The 14,277-nt window shown below is 47.6% G+C and overlaps 1 protein-coding gene across 2 annotated transcripts in view; it reads left to right on the top strand.

Annotated features, from left to right (window-relative positions):
* IPO9 (importin 9) overlaps positions 1 to 14,277 on the top strand; it is a 202,156-nt gene that overhangs the window by 159,599 nt on the left and 28,280 nt on the right. For both annotated transcript variants that reach the window (XM_063954813.1, XM_063954812.1), the window contains exons 14-19: positions 4,019 to 4,178; positions 4,304 to 4,530; positions 4,624 to 4,772; positions 5,675 to 5,803; positions 5,917 to 6,192; positions 6,865 to 7,031. In XM_063954813.1, coding sequence (XP_063810883.1) covers positions 4,019 to 4,178; positions 4,304 to 4,530; positions 4,624 to 4,772; positions 5,675 to 5,803; positions 5,917 to 6,192; positions 6,865 to 7,031 — 1,108 coding nt within the window. The remainder of the gene's footprint in view (positions 1 to 4,018; positions 4,179 to 4,303; positions 4,531 to 4,623; positions 4,773 to 5,674; positions 5,804 to 5,916; positions 6,193 to 6,864; positions 7,032 to 14,277) is intronic.

Here is a 14,277-nt window from a genome sequence, read left to right as displayed (position 1 = left end):
TTCAGCGCGCAGTGGGCCCACTCGCAAGTGGACCCCTGGATCCTTCAGGTGGTATCTCAGGGGTACAAATTGGAACTCGAGACGTCTCCCCCTCGCCGTTTCCTAAAGTCTGCTTTACCGACGTCTCCCTCAGACAGGGAGGCAGTATTGCAAGCCATTCACAAGCTGTATTCCCAGCAGGTGATAATCAAGGTACCCCTCCTGCAACAGGGAAAGGGGTATTATTCCACACTGTTTGTGGTACCGAAGCCGGACGGCTCGGTGAGACCAATTTTAAATCTAAAATCCTTGAACACTTACATACAGAGGTTCAAATTCAAGATGGAGTCACTCAGAGCAGTGATTGCAAACCTGGAAGAAGGGGATTATATGGTGTCTCTGGACATCAAAGATGCTTACCTACATGTCCCAATTTACCCTTCTCACCAAGGGTACCTCAGGTTTGTGGTACAGAATTGTCACTATCAGTTTCAGACGCTGCCGTTTGGCTTGTCCACGGCACCCCGGGTCTTTACCAAGGTAATGGCCGAAATGATGATACTCCTTCGAAGGAAGGGAGTTTTAGTTATCCCTTACTTGGACGATCTCCTGATAAGGGCAAGATCCAGGGAACAGTTGGAAGTCGGGGTAGCACTATCTCAGATAGTGTTGCGGCAGCACGGTTGGATTCTCAATATTCCAAAATCGCAGCTGATCCCGACGACACGCCTTCTATTCCTAGGGATGATTCTGGACACAGTCCAGAAAAAGGTTTTTCTCCCGGAGGAGAAAGCCAGGGAGTTATCCGAGCTAGTCAGAAATCTCCTAAAACCAGGCCAAGTCTCAGTGCATCAATGCACAAGGGTCCTGGGAAAAATGGTGGCTTCCTACGAAGCAATCCCATTCGGCAGATTCCACGCAAGAACCTTCCAGTGGGATCTGCTAGACAAATGGTCCGGGTCGCATCTTCAGATGCATCAGCGGATAATCTTGTCACCAAAGACAAGGGTGTCTCTCCTGTGGTGGTTGCAGAGTGCTCATCTTCTAGAGGGCCGCAGATTCGGCATTCAGGACTGGGTCCTGGTGACCACGGATGCCAGCCTGAGAGGCTGGGGAGCAGTCACACAGGGAAGAAATTTCCAGGGCTTGTGGTCAAGCCTGGAGACATCACTTCACATAAATATCCTGGAGCTAAGGGCCATCTACAATGCTCTAAGCCTAGCAAGACCTCTGCTTCAAGGTCAGCCGGTGCTGATCCAGTCAGACAACATCACGGCAGTCGCCCACGTAAACAGACAGGGCGGCACAAGAAGCAGGAGGGCAATGGCAGAAGCTGCAAGGATTCTTCGCTGGGCGGAAAATCATGTGATAGCACTGTCAGCAGTGTTCATTCCGGGAGTGGACAACTGGGAAGCAGACTTCCTCAGCAGGCACGACCTCCACCCGGGAGAGTTGGGACTTCATCCAGAAGTCTTCCACATGATTGTGAACCGTTGGGAAAAACCAAAGGTGGACATGATGGCGTCCCGCCTCAACAAAAAACTAGACAGGTATTGCGCCAGGTCAAGGGACCCTCAGGCAATAGCTGTGGACGCTCTGGTAACACCATGGGTGTACCAGTCAGTGTATGTGTTCCCTCCTCTGCCTCTCATACCCAAGGTACTGAGAATTATAAGACGGAGAGGAGTAAGAACTATACTCGTGGCTCCGGATTGGCCAAGAAGGACTTGGTACCCGGAACTTCAAGAGATGCTCACAGAGGACCCGTGGCCTCTACCTCTAAGAAGGGACCTGCTACAGCAGGGACCCTGTCTGTTCCAAGACTTACCGCGACTGCGTTTGACGGCATGGCGGTTGAACGCCGGATCCTGAAGGAAAAAGGCATTCCGGATGAAGTCATCCCTACCCTGATCAAAGCCAGGAAGGATGTAACCGCACAACATTATCACCGTATTTGGCGTAAATATGTTGCGTGGTGCGAGGCCAGGCAGGCCCCTACAGAGGAATTTCAACTGGGTCGTTTCCTGCATTTCCTGCAAACGGGACTGTCTATGGGCCTAAAATTAGGGTCCATTAAGGTTCAAATTTCGGCCCTGTCGATTTTCTTCCAGAAAGAACTAGCTTCAGTTCCTGAAGTTCAGACGTTTGTCAAGGGGGTACTGCATATACAGCCTCCTTTTGTGCCTCCAGTGGCACCTTGGAATCTCAATGTAGTTTTGGGGTTCCTAAAATCACATTGGTTTGAACCACTCACCACTGTGGACTTACAATATCTCACATGGAAAGTGGTAATGCTGTTGGCCCTGGCTTCGGCCAGGCGTGTGTCAGAATTGGCGGCTTTATCCTATAAAAGCCCTTACCTAATTTTTCATACGGACAGGGCAGAATTGAGGACTCGTCCTCAATTTCTCCCTAAGGTTGTTTCAGCGTTTCACCTGAACCAGCCTATTGTGGTACCTGCGGCTACTAGGGACTTGGAGGACTCCAAGTTGCTGGATGTAGTCAGGGCCCTGAAAATATATGTTTCCAGGACGGCTGGAGTCAGAAAATCTGACTCGCTGTTTATCCTGTATGCACCCAACAAGCTGGGTGCTCCTGCTTCTAAGCAGACTATTGCTCGTTGAATTTGTAGTACAATTCAGCTTGCACATTCTGTGGCAGGCCTGCCACAGCCTAAATCTGTAAAAGCCCATTCCACAAGGAAGGTGGGCTCATCTTGGGCGGCTGCCCGAGGGGTCTCGGCTTTACAACTTTGCCGAGCAGCTACTTGGTCAGGGGCAAACACGTTTGCTAAATTCTACAAATTTGATACCCTGGCTGAGGAGGACCTTGAGTTCTCTCATTCGGTGCTGCAGAGTCATCCGCACTCTCCCGCCCGTTTGGGAGCTTTGGTATAATCCCCATGGTCCTTACGGAGTTCCCAGCATCCACTAGGACGTCAGAGAAAATAAGAATTTACTTACCGATAATTCTATTTCTCGTAGTCCGTAGTGGATGCTGGGCGCCCATCCCAAGTGCGGATTGTCTGCAATACTTGTACATAGTTGCTGTTACAAAAATCGGGTTTTTGTTGTTGTGAGCCATCTTTTCAGAGGCTCCGCTGTTGTTATGCTGTTAACTGGGTTCAGATCACAGGTTGTACGGTGTGATTGGTGTGGCTGGTATGAGTCTTACCCGGGATTCAAAATCCTTCCTTATTGTGTACGCTCGTCCGGGCACAGTATCCTAACTGAGGCTTGGAGGAGGGTCATAGGGGGAGGAGCCAGTGCACACCAGGTAGTCCTAAAGCTTTACTTTTGTGCCCAGTCTCCTGCGGAGCCGCTATTCCCCATGGTCCTTACGGAGTTCCCAGCATCCACTACGGACTACGAGAAATAGAATTATCGGTAAGTAAATTCTTATTTTTTATGACAGGTATGGGGCTTAATGCTGCATTGCCTTCTAAAGTGAATAAACTGTTTGCTCGCCACATTTAAAATTACCACAAAAAGGGGGTGGAAGCATTCAGAAGCTGTCTGTCTTCTAATGTTGCCTAAAAAATTGTGGGGTTTAAAGCCTATTAAAAAATGCTAACGAAAGCAAAATCTGATCTGTCTAGAAAGAAAAAATAGAAAATTCCCTTGTTTGCCCAGTAAGATTGTTGCTTAACCAGCACAGTAATCATGAAGCTGTAAGGTGCCCAGTCATTAAGGGCTTTCTCAGATGTGTGGTTTTTTATTTATTTATTTATTTATTTTTGTTATTGCAGACTGGAATTTGATTATTTTTAAATGACTTGAGTACTTAACATTGCTACAAGTTTAAAGTGACTGTTTTCTCAGCATTGTTAACACATTGAACATATTTACATGTTGGTCTTGGATACTCGGATCTGTATTGGAAATGACAAGGGACACAAAATATGCAATACCAAACTAGGCTATGTATTGGGGAACATTTTGCTAATTAGTTAAACATATCAATGTCTACATCTCCAGTGTTTTGCTGAGATTTGTATCACAGTCGTACTGTGCTTATTATTGTTGCGTATCCCCCTCAGTTTCCCCTTTCCTGTTGGGTCGCTCCCTCTGGGCTGCAAGTCGCTTCACAGCTGCTATGTCTCCAGAGTTGATACAACAGTTTCTACAGGCTACAGTTAGTGGTCTGCACGATAACCAGCCACCATCTGTGCGCATCTCTGCTGTCAGAGCAATCTGGGGGTAAGTTTATGAATCGCCACATTACACCTGAATATATAGATTATTATGTTAAAAGATATATATATATATAGATATATATTTATTACATATATACACACACATACAGTTCATGCTCTGTGTTTTAGGTACTGTGATCAGCTGAAGATCTCCGAAAGCACCCATGTGCTTCAGCCCTTTCTGCCTAGCGTAGTTGATGGACTTATACACCTGGCTGCTCAGTACACATCAGAGGTGTTGAATCTTGTAATGGAGACGCTGTGCATTGTCTGCAGTGTGGATCCAGTATTCACAGCCAATGCTGAATCTAAGATCTGCCCTTTCACTATTGCAATCTTCCTTAAGTACAGCAATGGTGAGGCTTCTGGAAGCTGTTGGGGAGGGAATTGTATCATTTCTTAGAGGTGAAATTATTTTTATTTTAACTTTTGTCTTTGTGGCTTCTCAGACCCTGTTGTTGCCTCTTTGGCGCAAGACATTTTTAAGGAATTGGCTCAAATAGAGGGGTGCCAGGGTCCCATGCAAATGAGGCTCATTCCCACTCTAGTTAGCATAATGCAGGCTCCATCTGAAAAGATTCCAGGTGGCCTCTGTGCGGTGAGTACATGTTTTGCATACTTTTTGTTTCTGTTAAGAATCCATATATACACACCTGGGGGCGCGGGGGTTGCAGCAGCACACCCCATCCCATCTGATAGCTTTGTTATTTGATTGGGTACAACGTTTGAGGAGATGATAACTCCTAAACAGCATTCGTACGTTTTGCATTGCAGGTTTAGCTTTATCTTGTTATCTTGCTTTGTGTATCTCCTGAAACGTGGTGTAACCTTGGAATAATGCTATCGAAGTGTTCAGCAGTAGTATCTACTGTAGTTCATTCCTCAAACGCACTTTATAAGGGGAACACTTGTTATGATTTGTAGTATTGTGTGGATTTTGAAGAAAATGGATTTTCTGATTTACAGGGTTATAAATGCTTCTTATTGTAAATACTGAACAGTATATTATAGCTTGTCAGATGCTCAGCTACTTCACATCACTTTTAACATTTTAAATACCATACTGCACAATGTAAATTCTGAAGTTTGTAAACCTTTTTATCATTTAATGGACATACATGTTAAGCCCAGTACCCACGGGCCGATGCAGGAGAGATGTGTGCTGAGCGAACCGCTCAGCACACATCTCTCCTGCCGCTCAGCACAGCGCGATCTGTGCTGAGCGTGCGGGGGGAGACGGGGGGGCGCTCATTTCACTCAGCGGGTGAAGTGAGCGACTCGCTAGATTGGCCTGCATGCAGGCTAATCTAGCAGCAGCGATAGCGATGTGCGGGGCCGCGCATCGCTATCGCTAAGGGGGTTACACACGGAGCGATCATGCTGATATTCTAAGCAATCTAGTCAGATTGCTTAGAATATCGCTCCGTGAGTACCCCCCTTTATGTTTTTCTGTTTTTTTTTTCATCCTTGGAGATTTACTCTGTTTTATATCTTCTACAGACCTCAATTGATATTTTGACCACAGTTGTGAGGAATACAAAGCCACCTCTCTCAGAACTTCTTATCTGTCAAGCGTTTCCTGCTGTAGCCCAGTGTACCTTACGCACAGATGATAATACCACCATGCAGGTACACTTAATCAGAAATGTTTGGGACTGAGATCGGAAGTGTTTTGGACTTCTCTGCCACATTTGTCTCCATTATGATGCTGTTGACTGTTACTAATAATGTCCTCTTTTCAGAATGGTGGTGAATGTCTTCGTGCTTATGTGTCAGTAGCCCTGGAACAGATTGCCCAGTGGCGAGATGAGCAAGGTCATAGTGGGCTTTGGTATGTGATGCAAGTTGTCAGCCAACTACTGGACCCACGTACCTCTGAATTCACAGCCGCATTTGTCGGGCGTCTTGTATCCACTCTCATCTCCAAGGCTGGTCGTGAGTTGGGAGAAAACCTAGATCAAATCTTGAGAGCGATTCTCAGCAAGATGCAGCAGGCAGAAACGCTCAGTGTCATGCAGGTATAATTGTATGGCTAATGACATGTTAATTCATTACATTCCTCTTATACACAGTATTATTTGCAGCAAGCTGTATCAGTGATGGACATACTGATGCACGTTAAGGGTTATATGGACGGCTCCCTAGCTTTCAAGTAGATAATTTCAGTCATCATTTAATATAATACATTCAATCAAAGAAAGAAGTACCTGTCTGCAATAATATGAGCAGGCAGTTTGTTTTCTTCTACCAACTAATAACATGAAAACAGTTTGCCGAAAGTTGTAGATGTATTTAGTGAGCTTTGACTAAAAACTAGTAGAATAATACAAAGATATTTCTAAGTTATCAATATCATCTTAGTGGTATTCTTAGAATTTTTATAGTCACAACTCTGGAGTATGACAGGTGAGGCTCTGCCTTCCCTGACCGCAAGTCACTGCAACTCTCTCATGCTCTTCACTACATGACCACACTGCATTGTGCTTTGGGGAGGCCATATGTTATGAAAGTTCAGTCTTTTTCTATTTTTGCGAACAAATCTTTACTTGCTGATCCTTCTTTCAAAAAAATGGAGAGAAACACATATGAAGGAGATGGAGGCTATAGGGCTGAGTTACATTATTAGCTTACTACTTTCAGTTTTTATTATATATCTTTGGTTCAAATATATGTAATTTTTTGTCTTTCAGTCCTTGATCATGGTGTTTGCACACCTTGCAAACTCACAGTTGGAGCCTTTGCTTGAGTTCCTTTGTAGTCTTCCTGGCCCTACTGGTAAACCAGCTCTAGAGTTTGTGATGTCCGAGTGGATGAGTCGCCAACATTTGTTCTATGGGCAGTATGAAGGCAAAGTTAGGTGAGTCACTATGTAACGGTACAATGTGTAATGTACTGCTAATGCAACGCCTCCCCCTGTCTGCACACACGTATTTGCACTAGGGTTTAAAACAACTACGGATGACAGGGCACTTGGTTAAAACATAAAGACGTTACCTATTCTAAACTGGAGTATGAATGTACACTTTCTTCCAGGTGTAATTTCAGGCTTCGACATGAGCCAGGTCATCTTTTTTCCTGCCTTAAGTGAAACGTAGTAAGTCCTCATACTCACCCTAACAATATACTTGTAACATACCAGTTTTTCCTGACAACCAAAATATCTCTCTGGTCTTTAAATCCAGGTTAGGGCATGGTGGCCTTGTGAGTTGATTTGAATGCCATGTTGAAAGCCTCCTTTGTGTGCATCAATCTTCCTCTGTGTGTGGATAAGTTGACCTGCAGCTGAAGAGCTATAAACGGCTACAACCTTGTGTTCCCATTATACCTTCATAACATTCTTGCATCACCCTTTTCTCAGCTGAGCTTAGCTTTAATAGGGAAGTGTTGCAGGCCATGTGTGCACTGAATAATTATATTCTTTGTAAAGCTTCCACAGCGCCCCGTGACTAAAGGTGCAAATTCCCTTTTTTTTACATTTTTAATTCCGTTATTTTCTCTAACTTCCTAGTGGATACTGGGGATCTGTACTTAAGTGCCATGGGTGTAGATCGGGTCCACTGGAGCCTGGCACTCTAAAACCTTTAGTGAGTGTATGTGTGTGCTGGCTCCTCCCCTCTATGCCCCTCCTACCAGACTCAGTTTAGGAAAATGTGCCCAAGGAGCTGGGTGCATTTCTCTGGAGCTCCAGATAGTTTCCTTGATAGCAGGTAGACTGGCAACCAGTCTACCTGCTTCGTGGGATCTTAGAGGGGGGACCGAACCAATCTCCTGAGGGTTAATGGTTCGTAATCCCAGCTGACAGGTCATTGAGCTCCTGAGTAGGTGCTCACGCCAGCAGCTAGCCGCCACCCTCTAACAGATGCCGAAGATCGTCAGGTGCGGTGAGTGTTAACACCGGGATCCCGGTTAGCAGGTTCCCGGTGCGGTTTGGCGGCGGTCACAGGCCTCGAGCTGCGGTGCCCACCGCGGACTACACTGGCTCAGGGCTCATGCTCCGCAGTGCTCCCTGTCATTTAGGCTTTGGGTGTACTGTTTTTATATGCACATCAGCCAGTATAAAATATTAAGGGACTGCACACCATTACAAGGGGCAAGGCTTCCCGGAGAGCGGGACCAGAGGTGGGAAGGCGCCATTTCCTGCTGCTGCGGATCATCAAGGCTGCATGCACGCTGCTCCTCCACGGACCCTCACTGTTGCAGACTTCTGTACTGGTACCAGGGGGTCATAGCAGGGGGGGAGCACGCCAGCGCACATTTAAGGTTATACACATTATTTCACACACTGCTGCTGTGTTTTGTGTGCTGGCCTCCGTTTGCTCTGTGTCACTCCAGGGGCTATCTGGGGTCTGTGTGGAGGTGTTTCAGTGAGTTGTGCTGTATTACAATCGTGTACATATGTCTATGGGTTATGTGTGCTGCTTGTAACTCTACCCTTTCTTCAGCGGGGTCCCTCGTGTGAACAGTGCTCCTTATCTCCACAGGGACACAGTTCACAGGCACCTGACTTGCTAGATACTTTTAAAAGCATGTTTCAGAATGTAAATTCCAAATTAGCTGCAGCTAAAAATTAGAGACAGATGTTGAAACAATCTATTGACGGTATGGCAAAAGCAGCAGATACCAGAAAGGCTGGGGGCGTGGCTTGGCCGAGCATGGAGTAGGAAGCTAGGAGTTAGAGCTCCGTATATCCTGCCTTTTATATCCTGCTTTCCCCGCTAGTGGCTACCAATAACCCGGCTCAGGCGTTGTGGCTTTTGACCCTGCTCACATTGAGGGGTCTGTGGGACGGTGTTTCTGCTCTGGGAAGCCGCTGGACGTATCGCGGCCTACACCGCTCGGCATCACTCCTTCCGCCCGGCGCCATCTTGGGAATCAGCGGCGGAGTCCGGAGCCGCGCTGGGACGGGGCTCCCTCCACTCGCACCATCTGCTGTTTTCGGCTGAACCGGAGATCGCTGTGTGCCCCTGTCTCCTTTCACCTTGCGTTTGGCGGACTGCAGGCCCCTCTGTGGCGGTGATAGCTGCTGGCGGCGCGGGGGTACATCTGCCTACACGGGCCGTCTCTCCTCACATCCCCTGCCTTTCTGCGCTGCTGATCGGAGCCTCCCAGCCTGCATTACTCTGCCTGCAGGGCTGCCTTGATACCTACAACTACCCTGCTCTACCCACACTGCTGGGTGACGTTTCCATATCTACACTACTCTCTGAGAGGGTCCACTCAAAAGCCTGCTGTTGATTATACTGCCTGACTGCTGACATTACAGATTTCCTTTCCCCTGCCTGGGTTTATTCAACTGCGTGAGACTCTGGAGTCCTGGGGATTTTACAACCTGTGGTGAGCACGTACTGTTTATTCTATATCATTGAATCCGCCCGTCTCCCATCATGGTGCGTGGGGGCAGTGCTGCTGCTGCTACCGCTGCTGCTAAACTTGAAAAATATGCTAGAGGCTCTCAATCCTCCTCCCAACCCACCAGGGCTGCTGCTCCCCCATCCCCCTCTTCCCCTTCGGAATCACCACCTCGGGAAGACGACACGTCTCAGTCGACGCAGCAAATTCTCTTAGCCATATCCACATCCGAGCACAGAGTCATGGATAAAATTGGCCAAGTACAGGTAGATATCACTTTAATCAGGCATGACATGCAAAAGATTCGTGAACGGGTGGGGGAGGCGGAACACCGTATCTCCGACCTAGAAGACGTCACCAATCCTCTCAAAGACACAGTTTCCAGCCTCACAACTCAGATGTCGGCAGTTAAGGCGAAGCTCTCCGATATTGAAGGAAGACTGCGTCGTAATAACGTTCGCTTTGTGGGCCTCCCGGAGAGAGTGGAGGGCTCCTCCCCAGAATCCTTCCTTGAAACATGGCTTCTCCGTCTATTTCAACGCGATGACTTTGGTCCTCAGTTCTCTGTGGAGAGGGCCCATCGATTGCCTGCCAGGGCTCCTCCCCCGGGCGCACCTGCACGCACTTTCATAGCCCGTTTTCTACATTACAGGGACCGGGATGCAGTCCTACGGCTGGCCCGTACACAGGGTCCTTTGAAATTTGACAACCATGATATTGCTGTCTACCCAGACTTTGCCGTGGAAGTCCAGAAGTCGCGTACGCAGTTCCTACAGGTCAAGAGAAAGCTTCGTGATCATCAAATTCAATATGCCATGTTATTTCCGGCACGGTTGAGGGTGGTGTATGATGGCTCCACACACTTCTTCAATACCCCTCAAGAGGCGGAGGCCTGGCTTGAGCGCAGACCCAGGCCCCCTATTTAGGGACTGGTTCTCCCTCAGAGGACGCATTGACTGCTGGGTTCTGTACTCCTTCTAATCCTGTAGCGGGAATGATCTTTATTTCTAGGAGCTGAATGCTAGGATATAGCCTTTTTGTAGAGGCATTAGTTGTCTCTACTCCCTAGGGTTGTTATAGGTTCTCAGCCTTAGTTCAGTTAACGGTTTTTCTGGGATCCAGGCGTGTCTAGTTTGGGATGGATATGCAGGGAGGGGGGGGTTTGGGTTGTTCTGGGTTTGTTCTTTTTTTTGTACATGTATTGTCTTATGTGTCACTGTGCTATTTTTTTTTCTCGAACTGTAATGTGTCCATGATTTCGTTTATGTATGCCTTCTGCTCTCCGTATGCTCCGCCTGTGTGCTGGCGGGGGGTCGTAGTGATCCCTTTGCTTCTCTCCCCTCTATGTTATGGGTTCCTCTCTTTTGCGCACCTTGCTTGCCTTGGATTTTCTTCTTCCCCTCCCTCTCCGCATTTGCCCCTTGCCCTTTTTCTCCTCCTGTCCTTTCTCTTTTGTATCTATGGCTGCAGGGGTTGATGGACTCCGCATACTCGGCTGGAATGTGAGGGGCCTGAATGACCGCATTAAGCGGGCTCTGGTTTTGTCTCAGGTGAGAAAATATAGGGCAGATATCATATGCCTTTCCGAAACGCATCTAGTTGGTACTAAAACCTTGGCTCTCAGGAAGCCCTGGGTGGGTCTCTCCTATCACTCCACCTTCTCTGCTAACTCCAGGGGGGTTTCAGTTTTGGTGCGGAAGTCGGTTAATTTCCACTTGGTTCATAGCCAAATTGACCAATATGGCAGATATGTATTTCTTAGGGCCTATGTTAACCGTACACTTTTACACATACTTGCTGTCTACGTCCCTCCCCCCTACAATAATGAGGTACTCAGGCAGGCGATGTCGTTTCTTGCTACTTCTCCCTCGGCTCCGGTCCTTTGCATCGGTGACTTCAATAATGTTTTGGATAAAGTCTTAGATGGACTGAGCTTCCCCCTTCCCTACCCTCTGCCTCCCCGTCCCCCACTCCGTTCGCAAGGTTGATTTCCGAGCTTGGACTCCTGGATATTTGGAGGTTGAGACACCCTAATCAACTCCAATACTCCTGCCACTCGGCCAGCTTTCACTCGTTCTCGAGAATAGACTTGGCCCTCGTCTCACCTGATCTCACTGCTAGAATACTGGATGCCCAGTACCTTCAGAGAGGAATCTCGGATCACTCACCTGTGCTGGTGGTCCTGGATTCTGTTCCTCCCCGTGGGGCTAAGCTCTGGAAGTTGAATCCCTTTTGGTTGACCTTGTTAACTGACCACGAGGCCTTGCTTAACGAATGGAGTGATTTTGGGGTTCATAATGCGTCCTGTTCTGATCCACTGGTTAAACATGACGCATTTAAAGCTTCACTAAGGGGCTCCTTCATACGACAAATAGCTAATGTCAAGAAATCTAGTAGAGAAGAGGAGATGCGCCTGGAGCTTGCCTGTTCCCAATCCGAATCTACTTACCTCACTACTAGGACCCTTGATGATCGGGCAAGTTGGGATTTGGCCAGGAAAGCCTGGTCTGACCACTTGCTTGATAAATCAAAGCGCAAATTACTTTTCTCCCAGCACGCCCTGTATTCACAATCGGACACGGGGGGTAGTTACTTGGCATTTCTGGCTAGGGGAGAGAGAACGGGGGGTTCCATTCAGCAGGTCTGTGATACTCAGGGCGAAATGGTATATGCCACTCCTGAAATAGCCCAGGTCTTCCAGTCCTTTTATTCCTCGCTGTATGCCTCTAGAGTCGCCTATACCCCCACTCAACTACAGCAATATCTTTCAGACATTACTTTGCCACAACTATCTCAACAATCTGTAGATATTTTGGATGCTAATATTACCCCAGAGGAAGTTGAGGCTGCTATTGCCTCCTTCCCTAACAAAAAGGCCCCGGGTAGCGACGGTATACCGGTTGAAGTTTATAAACAATATCGTGCATACTTTGTCCCCTATCTTTTGACTCTCTTTAATACATTGCTGGAGGGCGCTCGTCTACCTCCCTCTATGTCTGAAGCTATTATCGTGGTGATCCTTAAACCGGGTAAAGACCCTACGGCCCCGGAATCCTACCGCCCGATCTCATTGCTACCTGCTGATGTCAAAATTTTGGCCAAAATTCTGGCACTTAGACTCAATAGTGTTATCACTTCGATCATACATGATGACCAGACAGGATTTATGCCAGGCAAGTCCACCCTCCAAAATTTGAGGCGACTGTTCTGTCACCTGCAGATGGGGGACCGCCCCGAGTCGGAGGCTGTGGTAGTTTCCTTGGATGCTGCCAAGGCCTTCGACTCTGTGGAGTGGGTGTATTTGTGGGAGGTACTTAGACGGTTTGCTTTTGGCCCCAAATTCATACGCTGGGTACAATTACTCTATTCCTCCCCCGTGGCTCGGATATCTGTCAATGGCTATGTGACCTCCCCGTTTGCCTTGTCCCGTGGTACCAGACAGGGCTGCCCACTCTCCCCTGCCCTTTTTGCCCTGGCTGTAGAGCCATTGGCATGTTTCATCAGAGCGTCCCCTGATGTTAGGGGCATCACCATTGACGGACATGAGGATGTCATTGCATTATATGCCGATGACATGCTCTTGTTCCTCAGAGACCCTGATGCTTCCCTGACCTCCCTTCTGGGTATTGTTGATACATTTGGTCTCTACTCCGGCCTGACTATCAACTGGAATAAGTCTAATGTCTTTCCCATCTCTGGTATTCTTCCTGACCCGTTGCCAGATGTGTCCTCCTTGACCTGGACCCTTCGCTTTCAGTATCTTGGTGTCTGGATCACTCCTAATGTTAAGTCTTTTGTACATCAAAACATTGACCAGGTCACGATGGATCTGAAGCGACTGGTTCATGTATGGAAGAAGCTTCCCCTTACTGTCACGGGTCGCATTAACCTTATTAAGATGGTGATGCAACCGAAGTATCTTTATTTATTGCAGCACTCTCCTACTTATATCCCCAAGAAAATATTCACTAATATTGATAGTGTACTTTCCTCCTTTGTTTGGGGCGACAAAACGCCTAGGGTTGCCCTGAGAGCTCTGGTTAAGGCTAAATCGGATGGAGGCTTGGGCTTTCCCAATCTCCGAGCTTATTATATAGCTGCTCAGCTTGCACACCTGTCTAATTGGATTCTCAACAGGGATAGTCTCACATTTGAGAGATTCTTTGCCGAGTGTGTGGGGTCTCATTTCTCCCCTCTCCAGTTTCTTCTTTCTGCCTCTTCTACTGCTGGTCTTCCTCCTTTGCTACGACAATCGCTACTTGTGTGGCGTCAGGCTCACTCCTATTACTCATGGCAGGGCACAGACTCTGACACGCCACTCTGGTTCAATCCAAGATATAGGGAGTTGTTGCAACTCTCACAGGACAACATATGGATTGGGGCAGGCCTTACCACAGTCTTGCAACTATTTGATAATGGTGTTTTCAAGTCTTTCGCACAACTGAAGGAGGAGCTTGAAATATCCAATAGATCCTTTTATCGCTATCTACAGCTCCGCCATGCGGTGCAGGCACAGTTTGGGGCCTCACCCCCGCCCATTTCTGACTCCCCGATTAAAGATATGGTTAGGAATTTAGGTGCAAGACACCAAGTTTCCATTCTATATAGTAGTCTGAATGCACACATCTGTCCGAATATATTTGATCAACTTAAACTCAAATGGGAACAAGACATTGGCCCAATTGCAGACGACCAATGGCTACAGGTGTTGAGCTCACTTAAATACTCCACTCAGTGTATCAAATATCAGCAGG

This window comes from Pseudophryne corroboree, chromosome 2, assembly GCF_028390025.1.
Source record: "Pseudophryne corroboree isolate aPseCor3 chromosome 2, aPseCor3.hap2, whole genome shotgun sequence".
NCBI classification, from domain to species: Eukaryota; Metazoa; Chordata; class Amphibia; order Anura; family Myobatrachidae; genus Pseudophryne; species Pseudophryne corroboree.
This window is presented reverse-complemented; position numbering and strand designations above follow the sequence as displayed.